Source organism: Artibeus jamaicensis, unplaced genomic scaffold (assembly GCF_021234435.1).
Source record: "Artibeus jamaicensis isolate MK-2021 breed Jamaican fruit bat unplaced genomic scaffold, CSHL_Jam_final scaffold_474, whole genome shotgun sequence".
NCBI lineage: Eukaryota > Metazoa > Chordata > Mammalia > Chiroptera > Phyllostomidae > Artibeus > Artibeus jamaicensis.
In genome coordinates this window covers 21,410,889-21,431,425 of record NW_026522046.1, presented here as the reverse complement: position 1 = coordinate 21,431,425, position 20,537 = coordinate 21,410,889, and the positions used below count along the sequence as shown (strand labels likewise).

General features: G+C 31.4%; 1 protein-coding gene across 1 annotated transcript in view; it reads right to left on the bottom strand.

Annotated features, from left to right (window-relative positions):
• SI (sucrase-isomaltase) overlaps positions 1 to 20,537 on the bottom strand; it is a 78,352-nt gene that overhangs the window by 13,625 nt on the left and 44,190 nt on the right. The window contains exons 26-40 of the mRNA XM_037141239.2: positions 19,442 to 19,645; positions 16,968 to 17,122; positions 15,289 to 15,457; positions 12,797 to 12,893; positions 12,588 to 12,700; positions 12,371 to 12,496; positions 11,258 to 11,386; positions 10,333 to 10,443; positions 8,020 to 8,082; positions 6,694 to 6,810; positions 4,667 to 4,754; positions 3,622 to 3,760; positions 2,253 to 2,386; positions 1,308 to 1,342; positions 1,108 to 1,224 (exon numbers count right to left, since the gene is read on the bottom strand). Coding sequence (XP_036997134.2) covers positions 1,108 to 1,224; positions 1,308 to 1,342; positions 2,253 to 2,386; positions 3,622 to 3,760; positions 4,667 to 4,754; positions 6,694 to 6,810; positions 8,020 to 8,082; positions 10,333 to 10,443; positions 11,258 to 11,386; positions 12,371 to 12,496; positions 12,588 to 12,700; positions 12,797 to 12,893; positions 15,289 to 15,457; positions 16,968 to 17,122; positions 19,442 to 19,645 — 1,797 coding nt within the window. The remainder of the gene's footprint in view (positions 1 to 1,107; positions 1,225 to 1,307; positions 1,343 to 2,252; positions 2,387 to 3,621; positions 3,761 to 4,666; positions 4,755 to 6,693; positions 6,811 to 8,019; positions 8,083 to 10,332; positions 10,444 to 11,257; positions 11,387 to 12,370; positions 12,497 to 12,587; positions 12,701 to 12,796; positions 12,894 to 15,288; positions 15,458 to 16,967; positions 17,123 to 19,441; positions 19,646 to 20,537) is intronic.

The following is a 20,537-nucleotide window of genomic DNA, read 5'->3' as shown; positions in this document are numbered from 1 at the left end:
GTCATATTTTATCTAAATATATACATATAAATACATGAAATATGTATAAATATATGTACACATAATTATCTATAATCACTGTCTTTCCTACATTATGTGAATTGGTGGTGCAGGGGTTTTGTAAAGATCAGCTAGTAGATTCTCAGTGAATACTTGCTGAAAGGATCCATACTGAAGCTTCTATTGATCCATAGAAACTCCACTATCCTAATATTACAGCTTTCTAACTTGTGTCTTGATAACATGTTTTCCTGCTAAATATTTCTATACACCAAGTTATGTCTCTATTGCCCAACTTTCAAATTCTTACAAAATGTGGTACTGTCTTTCTACCCTAAATAGATTTTCCCTTTCATTTTCTGACTAAAATTTCCCAAGAGTAACACAAAGATTTGAAGCACACGGTGAGCTCTGTCATTCAGTTACTATGGCTAGATTGCATTTTTAAAGACGATCTCTGTCTACAATGCTTTCATAAGGGGCTCTTGGTAATTTATCTTTGTTCTGTACTCCTTCACTGAAAGTCAGTATCACAAGATTTAGTGTTTAGCTAAATATTTCTTTTAAGTGCTCATACTTTTCCATAATTTTCAGTATTGTCTCCCCTCTCATTCAGGAGTTCCTCTGGACAACTTGGTAAAGTGTATACCTGTATCACCACACATAAGTAAGTTCTCATGATTCCCTTTTTCTTTTCTTTCTCTTTTCTTTCAATTTCTCAACTCATTTTTAACATACGCCTTTCTAAATTTCCTATTTCATGTATTGATACAAGTATTTCAAATGGCTTTTATTCTAATTATTTAGTATGAAGCTATCTTTTTTATTGTTCCATTCTGGTTTGGAAGAAGTTCCAGAGGCGATTTTCCCCCCCGACTGCTCCAAAATTATACAGAACAGCAGTAAATAAGCGATCTATCAAAGTTTTGGACCCAATATTATAAAGAGTAACCAAGGCTGGGAAATTCTCAAAATGATGAGCATAGAGATTCTCAGTAAATGTACAGAGAGTAAAAAACATTCATCTGGACATCATTAAAAGAAAGTTGATAGAAAACTTATATGTTTAATGGGGGGCGGGGAAGAATAAATGCAATAATTACATACCCTAGTATCCTTAATATTGTGATTTCTTGAGTATGGATAAAATGACCCAACTTGCATCCAGCGAGCACAGAGCTGATATTCCGAATTATTGAAGAAGCCACAGATATCTGCTCCACTCTAAAAGGCATTGTTATATCTCATTAATTTTCAGTTTTCTGTAATATTTATGTTATAAATATGAAAGGACTAGAGTCACTTACATAAGATACTCCAAAGAGACTAAATTCCATCATACCTAAAACAAAAAATTAGGGAAAGTTTTAATAATCTAGTTTCATATTTTGATATTTTGATTCATGAAAAGGTTATATTTCTAATGTCAACCTCTAGCTCAATGCAATATTTTAAGGTAATTAACACAGCTTTTGATCATTTATTTCAATAATTTTCATGCATGTTAAGTTTATAGTGTTAATGTCATTTATGGGAAAGACAGGATATGTTTTCTTGACACTTCTAAGATAACATTTAGAGCACAGAACTTATTTATAAAGACATTATACTATGAGAAGAAAGTGTAGTGGTTTTCTTGGTTTTATGTTTTACAATAAAAGGTTATCTCTGTAATGAGTTAATGATTGATAGATCTCATCATTTGAAACAAAATAAGTTATTTTATGAAATAAAATCCTCAGAGGAAAATAGAATGCATGTGATTTCCAAGATTTTCAATTATAAATCATTTTTAAGACTAGATAGTAAACAGAAAGGTATTCATTTGCCCTTTAAAATAATAATGTCTTATTTACTGTTTATTCAGTCATTGCCAGAAAACTGCTTCTAGGTTTGGTTTTAAATATTTCATTCTTTAGCATTTATGAGTGATTCTTAGAATCTAGAATTTCTGCCCATTTCTATTCTTAGCATGTTATCCTCCCCATCTATCTCCCTTTCTAACCAGGAAACAAAACATGATAAAATTATTTCCTCAAAATAAACTGTTTGGAAATCATTAGTTTCTATAAAGCATGCCAGATCTTATTTTTTAGCCTGTTGCCTTATATCATGGTGGTATTTGACATTAAAATGTGATGCTAGAAGTATATTTCTGAGACAAACCTATAGAGTATAGGAACAGACACCAGAAAAAGTAAATACCTAACAGAAAACTCAAAACAATGATAAAGATGGTGATTCTCACATACCAATGACTGATTTTGCCAAGTTGTTCCAGTCTGCATAGTTGTCCCCAAGCCAGTGACCTGTCCATCGTCCACTACTTGGATATGTAGAACGAGAAATAACAACTCCTCTTTTGCCAGTTGTCTTCTGCAATGCACTAATATAAGTGAAGAAGGATCTGTAAGTCTTTACATTAGGTGTTTTCTTCAGCTATTTCTACTTACAATCACTTCATTAAAAATTGAATTTGATTTATGATATCTATGTTGTGTTATATTACAACTAGTTCTTCATATGTGAGCCTTCTCTCATTATACTATAAATTTCTTACCAGTATGAAGGTATCTTTTTTCTCTTCCAACATTTACAAGCTTGAAATACCTAAGTGGCCTGCAGTTATTTGTTCAATTAATACAAATTAAGTCAACTATTGGTATTATCAGATCGACAAATTAATTGTTTTTGAGTTTTTTTACTGAATGCATTTTATTCTACTTGTTTTCTCTTGATAAAAGGTCTAAGCTCTAACTACTGACTGCTCCAACCCTGCTCAGTTGTAACTTGTCAACACTTAATCTTTATATTATTGTGAAGAGAATATCTGTTACAATATCCCTTGTTTTACAGGTTAGTTTAAATAGAACAAGACTTTCTTGAGCTCAGAAATGAAAGTAACTGTTCTATAGAAGAATAGAATGTATTCAAAGTCAGATTAAAATAATGGATTTTAGCCTGGCTGGTGAAGCTCAGTGGATTGAGTGCAGGTCTGTGAACCAAAGGATCACAGTTTGATTCCCAGTCAGGGCACATGCCTGGGGTGCAGGCCAGTTCCCAGCAGGGGACACACAAGAGGCAACCACACATCGATATTTATCTTCTTTTCTCCTTCCCTTCCCCTCTAAATATAAATAAATAAAATCTTTTAAAAAATTATGGATTTTACAAATTATGTCATTTGTATCCGCACTCTTTGGAAAGTGACTTAACTTGTTTTGTGCTTTAGTGTCAAGAATAATGCCATCACATAATGTAACATTACATATTATTTACTCATTTACTCATTCAAAACTATTTATTGAGCACTTATTATTTGTTAGGTGTTCCCTACTATGAGCCGAGTATATATATGGTAGGGAACAAAATAAAATAGTTTAGGATTCTTTTGGAAATAAGATACAAGTTCAAAGCAATGATTCAGATGAAAGAGAGAGATGTGAAAAAGGAAAGCAATTATCCTAACTGTCATGAAAGACCAAGTAAGTTACAGATAACACTGGGAAGAAAAGTGCTACACAACAATGCCGATAATGAAGACCTGTCAAATGGATAACAATACATCTAGTATCTAACAGATATTAAAGAGTCAGAAAGAATAATTATGAAACTGCTTACTCATAAGTAGGCTTAGTTTGTGACCATCCATACATATTGTGGACATTGTAATGCAAAGCTGATGTCCCATCACTGAGGATCTGCTCCGTCTCCATGCACATAGTTCTGAAGTGCAGTCCTCGATTTCTTTTCGTGAGTGCTAGGAAAAACCAATGGAAAACATGAGCATATTATAAAGGACCTGATACTAAAAATGTGTAAAATACAACTCTATATTCTTTTGGTAAAAACATTATTTTTTGCTTTAAATTTTATTGATTTTTAAACCATTTGCATACTTTGTCAATAGTATTTCAAATGGAAAAAAACAGTGTATAACTGTAATTGATTATAGTTACTATGGTGACTGAAAAATACATAAAAAATACTATACTCAGTACCAAAAATGTTACTATTAATCAATATAGCCCTGGCTACTGTAGCTCAGTGGATTGAGTGCCAGCCTGGGAACAATGGGTCACAGGTTCAATTCCCAGTCAGGGCACATGCCTGGGTTGCAGGCCAGGTCCTGAGTTGGAGCTGTGTGAGAGGCAACCACACACTGATGTTTCTCTTCTTGTCTTTCTCTCTCCCTTCTCCTCTCTCTTAAAAATAAATAAATATTTTAAGAAAAAAGACTAAAATATTAAAATAACAATTAATGCAAATTAAGGGGGAAAAACAAAAAATAAATGTACTTCTAAATGTCTCTTATACTTTGTTTATTTAGATGAGAAATACCGATTAAGTGGATTTTTAAAAAATCAATTCTGTACATAAAGCCCTGGGGTTAAGAGCCAGGCAAATGCTATAACAACATTATTTTTTGATCCATTTTTTTTCCGAGTTTAAGATGCACTTTTTTAGGGATTTTTCCTAACTTTATGTTAACAGTTATGAAGTTTATTGCCTATGTAAGTGTATGAAGACGAAGTGTGGTACCATGTGTAGATGGGTAGTAAGAATTGGGAATGGAATCCTGTTGCCCTACATCATAAGATATATAACCTAATTAACTAATTAATTATAACATTATAACATCAAAGGGAAAGCCACAATATTGTACCTGGCATATAAGGTGGATAATTTAGCTCTGTATTTCTGCACTTATTATCAACTGATCCATGTACAAAACTTGATGGTTCATTCATATCCTTAAAAAAATAAATAGAAAACAAATTTAGAACATGCATTCTCAAAATAACTAATTCAGAGGGCCATTACTCAGTATTCTAAAAAGCAAAAATCTATATCTCAGTGATACTACAGACTTTAGTTTAGCTCGGTATGACTTAATTTTTTATAGTACTTTGCCTACTTTTAACAAACATAATATTTCCAATTTTCTCTGAAGATATAATATGAAGGGGGAATTAAAAAACAAAGTTATATTCTGGAGGGCGGGCCCCTTGTATTGCAGGCTTCCCCCACTAGGTGAGTGTTCTAGGAACCCATTTGTATCAGTTCAAAACTGTCTTGAGCAGTAGAAAAAATGTTCAACAAGTGTGTTGCCTCAAACGGAAAGTGCTTTCAAGGTGACTGAAGTTTAAACATGTCAGAATGAAACAGTATTTTCTAAATAAGTTCTACTTTGGGGAGGGTCTTCCCTCATATACATATAAAATGAATTATTTATTAGGCATAAAATTAAATTATAATAGTGTTTATTCTCCCATGCCCTCTCTTGAATATCATGCCTTGGAGTCAGCCTTGTGCCAACTGCTTGTTTTAAAAAACAATAGTTTGTGGTTTTTAAAACCCTAACATATAGTTTACAAATACAAAAATAAAAATAATAAAGTTCTAATAGTATGTGAGCACACATTTCAGGGTCCTACTAACTGCATATGAAGGGACCACTGTCTAAATATATAAATTAGCTACCATTTAAAGGTGATTATTCTATCTACCTCAAAAAAATAGGTATGTTTTCTGGATCAAGTTATCATTCTTGAAGATATGTTTAATAGAATCCATTATAGTATATAACTTTGTATATGAAATAAACTTGTAACCCTGGCTGGTGTGACTCAGTGGACTGAACACCGGCCTGGGAACCAAAGGGTTGCTGGTTCGATTCCCAGCCAAGGAACATGCCTGAGTTGTGGGCCAGATCCCTGGTAGGGGATATGGAGAGGCCACCACACATAAATGTTTTTTCCCTCTCTTTCTCCCACCCTTCCTCTCTGTCTAAAAATAAATAAAATGTTTAAAAATAAAAATAACCTTGCATTACCCATTAATTTAAAAAACAATGTTCTAAAGCTTACACATAACAACATCTTTTTAAAAGGTTTCTTTAATAAGAAAATAAGTAAATTAATGCATACCTGTTAAAAATCAACAAAGAAATGCCACCTCCCAAAATGTAGAGAAGTCATATAAAATCTCCTGTATTAAATATTTACTTCTGGTAAGCTTTTTTAATGCTGTCTTACACCGTATTGTTAAGGATCTGCTCTGACGCATGTGGCTCAGTGGATTGAGCATGAGCTGGGATTCAAAGGGTCACCACTTCCATTCCTGGTCAGGGCACATGCCTGGGTTACAGGCCAGGTCCCCAGTGAGGGCCAAATGAGAGGCAACCATACATTGATGTTTCTCTCCCTCTCTTTATCCCTCCCTTCCTCTCTCTCTAAAAATAAATAAATAAAAATGTTTATGAAAGAATTTTGTTAACAACATTTGAAAGTTAAACCTAAAATTAAGAGATTGAGAGATAATTTTGCGTAATTTATATGAGATTATGATTTCTTACACGATGGAGAGTTGAATATGAAATGTGTACCTACACTGAATAAAAATGAAGTAGATATTAATAAGCACATAAATATTAGAAAAGAGGCTATTTGAGTTCATTTATTAAGTTGAAAGTATTCAACTTGAATACTCAGAAAATAGCAGTCATATGCATACATTAAATTAGTAAGACTGTATTTAACAGTCCTTTGCATAGGAAACATTTATGAAAAAAGCAAATGAGCTAATTTTCATGAAGAATGGTTTGTTGACATTATTAGAATCTATTAATAATTTTGCATCATCAATACACAATTAATAACTTAGAATATATATTACTTAATGTTTACTTACAATCCACAAACCATCAAACTTCATTTGGTTATTGTAGAAATCGATGACTTCCCTTGCCCACCATTCTGCTGTGGAATTCCTGAAGAAATCTGGAAAAGCTACATGAGCTCTGGAAGCCTGCAAAAACAAAATCCAGAACCTCAGGAGTAAAATCATAGAAGAGACCAAATGTGTTTTAAGTCAGGTATTCATCTGTCAGATCCAGAGGTTATGGACAAGTGATAATAATGGCAACCTAACATCAACTTGAATTGCACAAATGCATATGATTTCCTCAAAGTACTCCAGCAGCAATGGGAAATAAAAAAAGACAGAGACATATAGGGAGAGGGGAAAGAACAGAGATAGTCCAATGCCTATATATTAAGAAAAAAATCTCATTTAAAAATGGACAAAGACTAAAATAGACATTTCTCTAAAAAACACATACCAATGTCCAACAAGTAGATAAAAAGATGTTTAACTTTATTTTTGCCAAGATAACACTTATCAAAATAAAAATGTATGGATCTTTCTCAAAATATTAGCAATAGAACTACCATCTGTGGGTAGTTACCCTCCAAAAAACCTTGAAATCAGTATCTCAAAGAGATATCTGAACTGAACTCTGAACTCCCATCTTTATTGCTGCACTATTCACAAGAGTGAAGGTGTTGAAATAACCTAAATGTCCTTCAATGGATGACTTAACCAAGACAATGTGGTATATACATACAATGGAATACTATTCAGTCTTACCAAAGAAGCAAACCCTGCAATATGAAGCAAAATAGATGCACCTTGAAAATATTATGCCGAGTAAAATAAATCAGGTACAAAAGGATAAATACCACATGCCTCCATTCATATGAGGTATCTAAAACTGTCAAACTCACAAAATGAGAGAATGCATTGGCAGTTGTCAGAGGCTGGGTGGTGGGGATCATGGGGAACTGCTATTCAATAGGCATAAAGTCTCAATCATGCAGGATAAGTTCTAGTGATCTGCTGTACAACACTGTCCCTAGTCTCAAAGATGCTTTATTGTGATGTAATAAATGTAAAAGGATAGATGTCATAAATTTGCTTACCACAATAAAATAAAAATGTAAAGAAATAATTATTGCTTGCATTAAATAAGATATGTAAAATTGCTTAACAGAGTGACTCTTTTTGGCAATTAAGAAAAAATAAATAAATTTGATTTAAATATAACCTGATATAGAGAATTTTTTAAAATCTACTTTTTTTTAGTAAATTATTGAAATTGAATGATTGGTGGCAGTGATCATTAAATCCACATGCTGAATTTCCTTCAGTTATATAATCAATGAATGTAAAACTTACATTAACAGCTTCATCTTCAGTCAGACTAGTATCTATTGTTATATTAGGTAAATCTGGCCAAACCTGCAGAGAAAGAAGTTGAAAACCAATTTAAAATAACTTCAGCATTATATGATTGTGTTGTGAATAAATTAGAACTTTAGAGGCATATTACAGATTGAACAAATTACTAATTTTAGTTATTCATAAATTCCAGATTTTAGTTATTCCAGATTAGTAATTCCTTCAGGTTTTTTTTTCTTCAGTGTTTGTTTTGGTATGTGTTCTATTTGCAAACTAATCCCATTTTCCGTATTGATATTCTATTTGATATAGCAAATAAGGAAATAAAAGCTAACCTTTGTAGTAGTTAGTGATATGGAAAATAATTCATGTAACCAAAGTTCTGGTAAAGAAATATGGAAGCAATATATTAAATTTTATTGAATGTAGTATATTAAAACTGTTTGTGTAATCATTCTAAAATTAAAATATAAAAATAATAAATCTATTTTTATTTAAAAGGAATTGACTATCTGAGTTGAATGATGCCATGCTGAGGCAAATATCTTCATGGTTTTCACAGTAAGTACTAAATCTTTGTTGCTGATTGTGGAGGACCAGACTAGAAGGTACAAATCTGATGAAATGTATAGAAATATAAAATGACAAGAAAGTGGGAAGAAAAATCCCTTTTTATGGCCTACATGTCATACTCTGTACTTGCATGTTTCTAAAATAAGGTTTTTCACTTTCTGTCATAGTTTTGTTAGCTAGGAATGAGTAGCCAGAAAGGAAATAAAGGCAGGGCCCTTGCCATTACAATCTAACAAAGAACTTAATACAAGAGACTGGAAGTGAAGGAAAGAACTCAGCAGTCTAAGCTTGGCTTGATAAGATTTCCAGGTGTCCCAAGCATTACAAGCAAAACAGCACAGGAGGAGAGTCTGTGAGTCTGTGCCGAGGAAAGGGGATTCTGTAAGCTTCTGTAACAATCTTACTAAGTTTGCAAGATGTCCTAAACATCACAAGCAGGAGTCATACCAGAAGGGGGAGGGAAGAGTCATCCTTGAGATTCTATGCTGGAAAAGGCAGGTTTCTGTAACAACTTCACTAAAACAAAGAAACTTTACTGAAAAAGAAAAGCTTTGTAGCTGTAAATTATTCCCAAGGCAAGGGAAGAAGGGGGAACCTACTAGCTAGCTGAGGCACATAACTCCTGACCTTCAGTAGTCAGCATACTTAGATTAGGTAAATATCTACCTGTAGCTTCAACTCAAGTGTGTAGAACAAAAACTCACTAACTTATTAACAACACCCTTTCCTCTATATGTGGGGCATTTACACTTGCCTGTTGTCTGATTGTTGCTCCATGTTTATCTGTGTTTCATAAGTAAAGTTGCTATTTCATTTCCACTACTGTGTTTGTCTCTAATTTGAATTATTCTCTTGCAAGCAAGACAAGAACAGAGGCAGGGGAAAAGGCCTCATGACTTGGGCCTCTCTCTCCATCTGTAAGTTTTTTTTTCTATTTTAACTTAAACTCTTTTATTTTGAAATTAATTATATTCAGACTTACAGAACAGCTTGCAAATATACCTAGAGTTTTTGTACCCTTCACTGTCTTCCCTAATGTTAACATAGTTATAACTACTGTACAATTACCAAAACCAAGAAGTTAATATTAACATTATACTATTAACTTATCTACAGGCCATTTTGTATTTTATCACTTTTACCACTGATGACCTATTTTTGGTCTAAGATCCAAAAAGAATCTCATAATACATGTAATTATAACTTCCATTATGGGATTTTGTTATTTTTTCTAGTAATGACTTATGTTTTTCTTCCCCCTCTTTTATATGTCAGCCAAATCAGGACATTTTCTAAAATATATTAACATACCAGGTCTGAATATTATTGTTTAAATGCAATATAGTACATTATATTTATTGTTCACATCAGGAATATAAATTAGCTCTTAAAAACATTGTTTATTTTTTAATGATAGGTTTTTAAGAGAAGTGGACAAATTTAAATGACTCGAGGTATAAAATAATGATTCACTTTGTTATTAATAGTAGTTTTATAATAAAACACAAAAGGTTGCAAAAAATACAGTAAGCTAATTTAAAGGTGAAACAAATAGTATTGAACTCACAACGTTTAATTTTTCTCTGTTTCTAATAATTTGGATTGAACTCAAAATAACATGTAATTTTCTTAACTATTGTCATAATATATATATTTCTCTATGTTTATAACAATTTTTAATTAAAATATTTCAATATAATATTTTTCTCATACTTTATCTCAAGGTCAAATCAATACCTTTGCCCAACAAATATCATTGGTATTTGGCCATTTGACAAAGACATCTTTCTCCTGTCCTCTTAGAAATGGAGAGTAAGGCCTCGTTTCATTTCCTGAAATTGCTGGATCCTAAATTGAAATGAAATACAAAGCAAGTTACTATGAAATAAAACCATAGCCTCTTGGGTAGTTATGAAGTGTTCTAATATTCTATTACATATATATGTATATACACATATATATGTATATGATTGTGCATCATTATACACATATATGTGATATGTGTCTCATATATACATATATATACCATTATATTATACTTTCAGAGACATGAACTGAGAGATGGACTGCTGATACAACTGTTATTGTTCTATCCATACTGCCTTCTAAATTTCTTATAAAAATTAAGAACTTTGAAAATATATTGGCTATCATTTCAAGCAAGATTACTAGATGTTTTCTTTTGTTTTTATTTTTCCAGTGGGATTTCTAGCTGTGTAGCTTGCTTCTTATGAGATGGTAATACAATATTCTCCCTACTGAATCACTAAGTTGAAGGCAAAATTTTAAACATAAGAAATAGAAGAAGCAGTCTTACAGCATAATTTGGAAATTGTATAGAAATAGAAAATCCATCATCACTTGGGGATATCTTCTGTAAATCAAGGCCAATTTACAACATGGGTGATTATTAAAAAAACAGCTTGCCTTTGACTCCCAGTCTTAGTCTTAGATTTCTAAAAGTTGTGCCAAGCATACAACTAACCTGTGGCTGCCCAAGTAAATAAAAGTGTTAAAGGAAGGAAGTGTTAGATTACAGAGTAGATTCTAAACTTACATACTTCCTGTTTTGAAACACCTCCCCATATCCCTCAATCGAGGAGAGAAATCTTAATAAAACTAAGGTAATAAGGCTTGGATAAAGCAAAATGTAAATACTGACCAGGATAATAATGTATCTCATTCCTTCACTTCTTATTTGGTCAACAAACTTAGGAAGGTCTTGGAATCTTTCACCAATTGTGAAGTCCAGCTGCCTCTCCATGTAATCTATGTCTGTGTATTGAATATCCTGAAAAATAGGAGAATTGCAGTAGTGTGGCAAGAATCATATTAATAATCCATTCATTATTACAAGATACATTTTAACTAGTAAATGTTTCAGTGTTATAATAATAAAACTATAATTTAGGCCTAAATAACATATTTGTATTTCTGTGAGTAGACATTAACTTAATTTTACTCTAGGCATTATAAAATATATGCCTAATACAGTGGACATAACTTTTTATTAAAAAAATTTACCTTCATATTTCTATATCATCTACTACACAGTTAATGTCCTTATAATAATATATTCAGGAACTATGTATTAAATTCTATTATATTTACTGGTATCTTATGAGGTCTTTCCTATTCTTCTTAGAATGAGTGGTTATGCGTATTTACCTCCCACTCTAAATTTTCATGCTTATATGTTACCAGGTGAATTTCTTATATTCTTAATATCACTAAAAAGTTACAGGGACTAATTATTTCTGGATACTTAGAAATATTTATTTTCGCAAACATTGAGAGAAGAGGATATTCTGCCAGCCCTCTAATTCTATATTTTAACATTACCAGTAATGATACTGGTAATGTATCCTATTACCCTATTTCAGGGCCAAAAAAAATCACTCTTTCACCTCCAAGTCTTTCCCTGTACTTTGCCACAACAGTGGATGGAATAATTTTGTAGACCCTTACTCTTGCCCGAAGGAAATACAGAGAATGGGTTTGAACAAAGTTTATGAGAGAAATCCAAGTGCACAGTAACTGGTTTAGTACATGGAATTAGAGAGAAAGTAGGAAAAAACTGTTAATATTCCTTTTCATTTATCAATCTAATAAAGACAATTTACAAAAAGTTCATATCCAGTTCATTAGGTGCTACTTGAAACTAAGCACTATTTCCAAATGCTTAAAATAATTTTAAAGTATATAACTGTTTAACTATGTTTTTCAATGTTATATATCATATACTTAACACGGTCTTAAAACTTTCTATACTTACATATGGGATCTGAGCCGCCACCATATCCTCATACACTTGCCGAATTTCTGAAGTATTTTGGTACCCATAACGACATAATTGGAATCCCAAAGCCCAATAAGGTGGCATGAATGGTCGGCCAATTAGCTTTGAAAACAAAGATAATTTGTGAACTAAAAGAATTATTTATCTTATAAAGAGGACTTTATGAATTTTCTAAAAACAAATTCAATCATACTTCATGGTATTGCTTTGTTGCAACTTCTGGATTTGGGCCCAAAAACATATAGAAGTCCAAGATTCCTCCAACCGTGCGGTAAGTTAGAGCAGGTGCTGGCTGAAATGTAACATCTGGAAATTTAAAATATGATATCATTTTATCTGTGTATAAAATATTTATTAAAGAGTCACATAAAAGGTGAAAAAATTTTAAAAGGATTATCCTACCCATTGCATTGCTGTTAAGTAAGAGAAGTCCATGAGCATTGTCTTCATCTTCCACGGCCATGTAATAGGGATGAAATCCATAGGAATTAAGTTTGTACTAAAATAAAATAAATGTATAAATAAACATAACATATATTTAGATAATAATGCAATACCATGTAAATTTTGTCAATGTAATACTTAAATTTATTATATGATTGAGCCTAGGAATTAAATGCTCCTTCCTTGCACACACAAACCAAACCAAATGCATTTCCTTTAGAAATCAATTTTTAATTAAAACAGTTATTGCTTTAGAGTATGCAAATAAATATACAAATACACAACTGCGTAGCATCCGCAAATGCTGCCTCATAACTGATGTAAAATGAAACTTTGGCATTAGAGTAATTGAGTTTCTTTTCACACATTAGTTGTGTTAATTTACTTAAAGAATTTGTGCCCCCTTTTCAATAACATAATTTCCTAAAAATGGTTAAAGTGATTGCCGTGGCCAGGTGGCTCAATTAGTTGGAGCTCTGTCCCATACAGCAAAAGATTGCAGGTTTCATTCCCAGTCAGGGCACATTCTTGGGTTGCAGAAGAAGATTTAAAAAATGAATGAAGTGATTAAACTACTTAATCTAAAGTAATTAATATGATAATTATCTAAGTTTATATAGTTCATATTAAGTAACATAATAGTTTACATTTATAAAACATTTCACTTTGTTTTTAGCTAGAACTTTTTACTTTTTAGAATAAAAACTTAGATAACTCAAAAAATTAAAAATGGATCTGACTTTTGATCCAGTGATCCTTCTTTTGGGAATGTATATGAAGGAACCCAAACACTAGTTTGTTTGTTTTTAATGTTATTTATTTATTTTTAGAGAGAGGGTAAGGGATGGAGAAAGAGCAGGAGAGAAACATCAATGTGTAGTTGCCTCTCGTAAGACCCCTGGGGTCTGGGGATCTGGCCTACAACCCAGACATGTGCCCTGACTGGGAATTAAATCAGAGACCCTGTGGTTCACTGCCTGCACTCAGTCCTCTGAGCCACGCCAGCCAGGGCTCTAAAACACTAATCAGAAAAAACATAAGCACCCCTATGTTTAGTGCTGTTATTTACAATAGCCAAGGTACAGAAGCAGCCCAAGTGTCCATCAGTAAATAAGTGAATAAAACACTATGGGACAGTTACACAATGGAATACTAGTGGGCCATAAAAAAAATAACATTTTGCCCTTTGCAACAGTATGGATGGACCTAGAGAACATTATGCTATGTGTAATAAGCCAGTTAGAGAAAGATAAATACCATATGATTTCACTCATATGTGGAATCTAATGAACAAACTGAACTGACATGGAAGATAGAGGCAGACTACAGAGCAGGATGACAGCTAAGGAGGGTGATGAGGTTAGGGGGTGGAGGGATTGAGCAAAAAGGAAAAAGAACTCATGAATACCAGCAACGATGTGGTGATAAGTGGGGGAAGCAGGTGTAAGGGGGCTAAATCGTAATGGAAAAAAATGAATAACAACAACAAAAATATAGTCATGGCCCTGAGATGACTTGCTAAAAGATCACAAAACTTTGAAGATAATGAGCACTAAAGAAATAGACATCTTTGACCCTCAGGATATCCCAAGAATTGATTAACATGTAAAAGATAATTTATATATTGAGAATAAAGGTTATATTAACATAATAATGATAACGTTAATGTTGAAAGCTTTAATGAAGTAAATTTTGGTAAAATATATTTTTTCAGTTGGTGTAAATGAATTTGTATTGTGATACAAAAACTTTTGTTTGAGTATCTACATATAAAAGGTGGTTGCAAAGTATACATATTTTATAATTTCACACTTAATACAACCTTTAAATTAGCATCACATATTACAAATAGAAATAAGGTAGCATTGTATGAAAATGTTATTTCATATGTCTAGAAAAATTACAGTTAATATTCTTTGTGCAGTGCATTAAATATCTATAATGTGCATTTAATTAATAAGTTGAAACATTGGGGACAAGTGACATGATCTCATAAAAACATTTCCTAAAGATGTAACCAGCAGGAAAGACTCATAAAAATGCACAACTGCAGCTGGGTGTCAAAAAGGAAAACAGGTGACATCAGATCATTGTTGAAGAAAACAAAAAGGTTAAAGAGTGCCTTAGTTATTTTCTAAAAACTGAGTATAAATAAGCATTTGGCAGGGAATATTGAATTTGAATGTTCTTTTTATGCAGTCGGGAGGATTAGAAATGGGGTCACTACCTCAATTCTCACTGTACTCAATGTTATCCATCCAACCCTTGCTTTTGTTAATAATTCATGGTAATTTTTTTAGTTTGGTTTTCAGAAAATTATTATTGCAGCTCTGGGAATTTCCAGCCCCTTTGTCATAACTTCAATACCAAATTACAGGCCTACATAGAAATGGCTCGGATCTTAATCATGGTCTCGGGTGCCTCATGAGGTAGCAAACATTGGTACCTACCCCAGGGGGTTGGTCTCTTGTGAACATTCCCCAAGTATTCCAGTTTAGATCTCGCTTAAATGCTGTGTGCTCCACTTCCCCAAAACCATATATATATTCTGATGGCAGGCGAGTAGATATTTGAATGAACTGGTCATTAAAAGTAAATCCAGGTAAGTGAGAATCCCAACTGAAAAAAAAAGAAAACAATTATATTTCTGTAAACATTCACAAAGTAGTATCACTAATAACAATGGTAATTCTTTCTTGGATGAGCCGAATATCAAAAATATTTTCTCTATATACATTATTTTAATAAGATATCAATTAGAAATAGATTATTACAATATATTTTCTTTTTTGCTAAGTTAAAGAATATGGTTGAGGAATGCTAGTGGAGAGGGTACAAGGCAGAGGGGGATAAAGGGGAGAAAAATGGAACAACTGTACTAGCATAATCAATAAAATATACTTAAAAATAAATAAAATAAATTATTGGCAATGATATTATAACTCTTCAAAAGCAAGTCAATTGTGCACAGAATAAAAAAACAAATTAATAAAAAAAAGAATATCTAAAATATATTTCAAATATTCAGCATTATTATATTACATGGTTATATATGTTTATATTTAGACATATATTGCTTTTAAACTAAAGTTAATATGAAGCTATTAATAATATATAACCTATACATCATATATATTCTAGAAATCAAAAGTCATCCATTTTATTGCTTCCCTGAGATAATCAGTTTTTCTACAATATAATAAATAAAAATCAATATTAAAATAAACTATTTTATTTTTGTCTTGCTTTTTGTGTTTATTAATTCAGTGTTTACCAAAAAATTCTGGAAGAAATTTTTTATAGAGAATGTGTTGGTTTTCTAGCCATTTGCAAGAACAAAGGAAGAGGGAAAAAATTAGAATTAGCAGTGTAAGAAAACATAAGCATTACAAAGATTTGAGGACATTTAAATTTTTATATTAATTATTTTGAAAAGGTTTTTACTGAAGAATAACTATTCTTAGATAATAATAATTATATTTTTACACAGGAATTTTTTACAAAATAACTTAGATTCTCATCCTTTGAAACAAATACATAATCATAAAAATTTTTTCAAAATAATACACACATTCTTTTCATTATATATATCCAGTATGACAACACCTGAAAACATCCAAATAACACCTTCAAAATTATAGCAAGGCAAGCTTAAATTATATAAAAGTATCTTTTAATATACTATAGATTTTTAATTTATTCACTGCAACAATAATATTCAATGCCTGGCAGAAACTGTATTAACTCAGTCACATTCCAGGACAAATAAACTTTGATTTCAACAGTTCCTAAAAAATATTTACATAACACATTTTTCAGTTACTTATTTTGCCAACATTTATCATGCTTTTCAAGAGGAGTTTTGGTTTGGTTCTGAACTAGATTAGAAGACTAAGTCTGAGAGTTAATAATAAAATAAATCATATTGAAAGTGAAAGAGAAATTTTAACAATTCTTAATGATAATTTTATGATGTGCTAATTGTTTAAGTTAAAATGTTAAAAAAGTCAAAACCATTTTTAGTGTGATGATACTTTAACTCAGTGAAGTCCATGAGAATAATCATCTGCTTTTCCCATCTTAGGCTAAAATAAAAGTATCATTCATACCAAATAATTTAATCACTTACATCACTCTGCCTGTGCTTCGCCGTCTAATCTGGATGCCAAAAGGATTTTCCTTGATTTCAGCATCATAAAGTCTGTTTTCATAAGTACTTGTGGGTGTAGTTGGAATGTTTAATGGTATTGGAACTTCATACCTCTTATTTTGGGAATCATAAATCTATTGCAGGAAATAATAAAAACAGAAATGATTTGTGCTAGTTCAGTGACATATCATGTAAATATTAAATAATTTAAATGATGGTTAAAACAAGAATATTTAGAATTTTTATTTATATAAATTGTAATTCTGCATCTATAGCATGCATATATATATTTCCCATATATATATACATAGTAGGTAATGAGACCAAACTGCTTATTGCATTTTACCTTCATAAAATACCTTGTAATTTTTTTTCTATAGAATGAGAAATCTTCAAAAACAACCTTTAAGGCTAAATAGTCCCACAAGGGTATACAAAACCATTTACCACTTCTGTTTAGACACAGAGTTGTTTCAATAATTTTGTTTAATAATTTTGCTTCAATAATTTCAATATTTACTAATGTTAATGTCAATTTATGTTTATTAATATCTTTATTTTCTTAGTATATTCCCTAGAAGTAAAGTATTAGGTCTGAATATTATTAACATTTATAAGATTCTTGATAAGTATTTATGAAGAGTTTTTCAGAATTAGTGTACTAATTAATATTCTCACCCAAATGGGTACTCTAATGCTGTTTTATATTACACAAGTGCATTTATTTTCTAAATTGTCCTTTATGTCTTTGATGATGAGGAGGAAACTGTTTCTACATGATTATTTAACATTTAGATTTTCCACTCTTTGAATTTGTCTTTTGTTCTCTTGGTTTTTAGTGTATATGTAATATTTTTATTTCTCAGTATTATTTCTTCTGTTACCTGTCTGCTTATAATATTAATATTTTCTTGTTTGTATAAGCTGAAATCCCTTGCCTTTTATGATAAGGGTGTCAGATATTTATCCATTTATTGTTTGTCTTTTGATCGTTTAAAGTTATTATTGATGTTGAAATACATAATTATTACATAGGAAGTTACATTTTTATCTATTGTTACATGACTTTGTATCCATGGTTTGAAAGAACTTTATTAGCCAGATTCAAGATAAATATGCAACTAAATTATTTTTCTGGGCTTATATTAGTTAAATCTTAAATATATACCTATGCATATTTATATGTTATATTTACATACATAAAACAGACTTTCAGGTAATTCTAACTGCACTTCCCCTGTTTTAATTTTGTAAATTTTAACTATTTTTATGTAAATTTTAACTACCACCATTGTCATATGTTTATTTTTTCAAATAAATGTAAAGTTTATATTACTAAGTCTCAAGATGTATTCCACTGAGATTTCTATGGAAATGATTTAAAAGCATTAACTGAACTACAATAAGTTTAACTTTATAAAATTTAATCTTATTTAGAATTTCTTAGTACTTATTTAATATCTATCAATATGTTTTATTTTTTTAAATGTACTTAATTGTTGTTCAAGTACAGTTTTCTGTCTTTTACTCCCATCCCAGCCCACCCCTCCAGTGCTCCCCACCTCCCTCCCATTTCCACCCCCCTTAGTTTTTGTCCATGTGTCCTTTATACTTGTTCCTGTGAATCCTTCCCCTTTTGCCCTGAAATTCCCTCCCCTCTCCCCTCTGGTCCCTGTCAGCTTATTCTCTATTTCACTGTTTTTGGTTATATTTTGCTTGCTTGCTTGTTTGTTTTGTTGTTTAGCTTCCTGTTAAAGGTGAGATCATATGGCAATGTCAAGACATTTTAATAATTATTTTGAACAGAGTCACTTACTGTTATGATTGTTTAATATTTTTGCTTGTTTGATTATTCTTCCCATGTGATTTTGCTAGTGAGATTTAAAATCATTTCAACTTCTAAATGGTGAAGGATAGTACACAGGAAACATTTCTTGTAAATATTATTTTATATCCAGTCATTTTGCTGATCTTATCATTTGTAACTATTTTTTAAATAGATATCATGGAGCTCTTAATTTAAAAAAATTCCTATGTGTAACTATTGAAGTGATTATTTCTTTTACATGTCTAATTAATTGGTGAAAAAAATTAGGTCAGTATGCAAAAGTAATGAAAATAGTAAGCATACTGTTTCATTTTTTATTTTAATGTTATTATCAATACAATAAATTCAAAGTAATTTATCTATGTAGTATAATTTAAATATCTTTTAAAAATTACCATTATATTTAATTATTCACAAAGTCAGCAAAAATGAAAAGCTTTATTTACTGTGCACCTAGCCATGAGCTTTGTAAAGGAAACAAAAACTTCATTTGTATAAAATCAAAATTCTATCAATCCAATTAATAATCTGTAATGTTACACTAAAGATCTAAGCATTGAATTTATTCAAAATGTCTCATCTTGACAAATAAGCCATACAGTGGTGTTATTTATATGAAACATACCTTAAACTGCAGCATGTCATTTTTGTGATATTTCACTTCTACACGAAGATTTGAGATGGGTTCAGAAATCCTCTGTCTTTGAACACTTGCAGTATTTATCTGAAGGTCTGCTGTGATGCCCATTGAAGTATAGTTAGCTGAAGTGACTGAGTAAGGGTTGTCATCTCTAGGAAAGTAACACTCAGGTGCTGAGGATTCAGAATTCTAAAAATGCAATACATGTTTACTGTCAGAAGCTGTAAGCATTGTAATGTTTGACAAAAAAAGATAGACATGTTTAATCACATGCTGTAATCTCTCTCTTGCTTTCTTGTACTTAACTGCAAAAACAATCCTGGTAAAACTGTCCTCTACCTTCTCAATACCTACAATTCTCTGGTGAAATATGGCTTGAGAAAGACACATCCATGCAGATTTACATAATAGTGAGAGTTAGAGTGGGTCTTAATGATGTAGTGTACTAATATATATTTCCCTAGTTCATTCACTATCACACTGCTTTGGATGGTATTTTCCTTTCTTCCCCAACCACCAACAAATCTTCTCTGTTCTCATTATCACCTAATGGTTTTTCTTGTTATTTCAATATGCAAAAAAAAGCAATCAGAAAAAAAATTAGAATGAAACTCATCTACCCACCTACCTCTTCACCTCCTATTACAAGATACATGATGCTAAAATGCACTATTTTATTTGTATATCCAGTGCCATGCTCCCGGCCTCCTTTCCTACAAAGACATTTCTTCTGCAATTCTCAGCTCTCTCCTGTATCATTAATACTGCACCCATTATAGATTATGCTCCATGGCATAAACCAATTTTATTCTTCCCATTTTTCAGAAAAAATATTGTCACTTCACTAATTTCTCAAGCTACTTACCCATTTTTGTATGCTTTCCTTAGAGCAAAACATAAAAACAGTTCACCATATTCATCTATCTACAAGTTGTCCCTCTAATCTCACCTAAATCAGGCTTTTTTACTCCCAGCACTCTATCAATATTTCCTTTTTAAAATTTACCAAACACTTTCATACTGCCATATCCAAATTTCAGTTTCCAGTTCTTATCTTACTGACTTATTAGCATAATTTGCA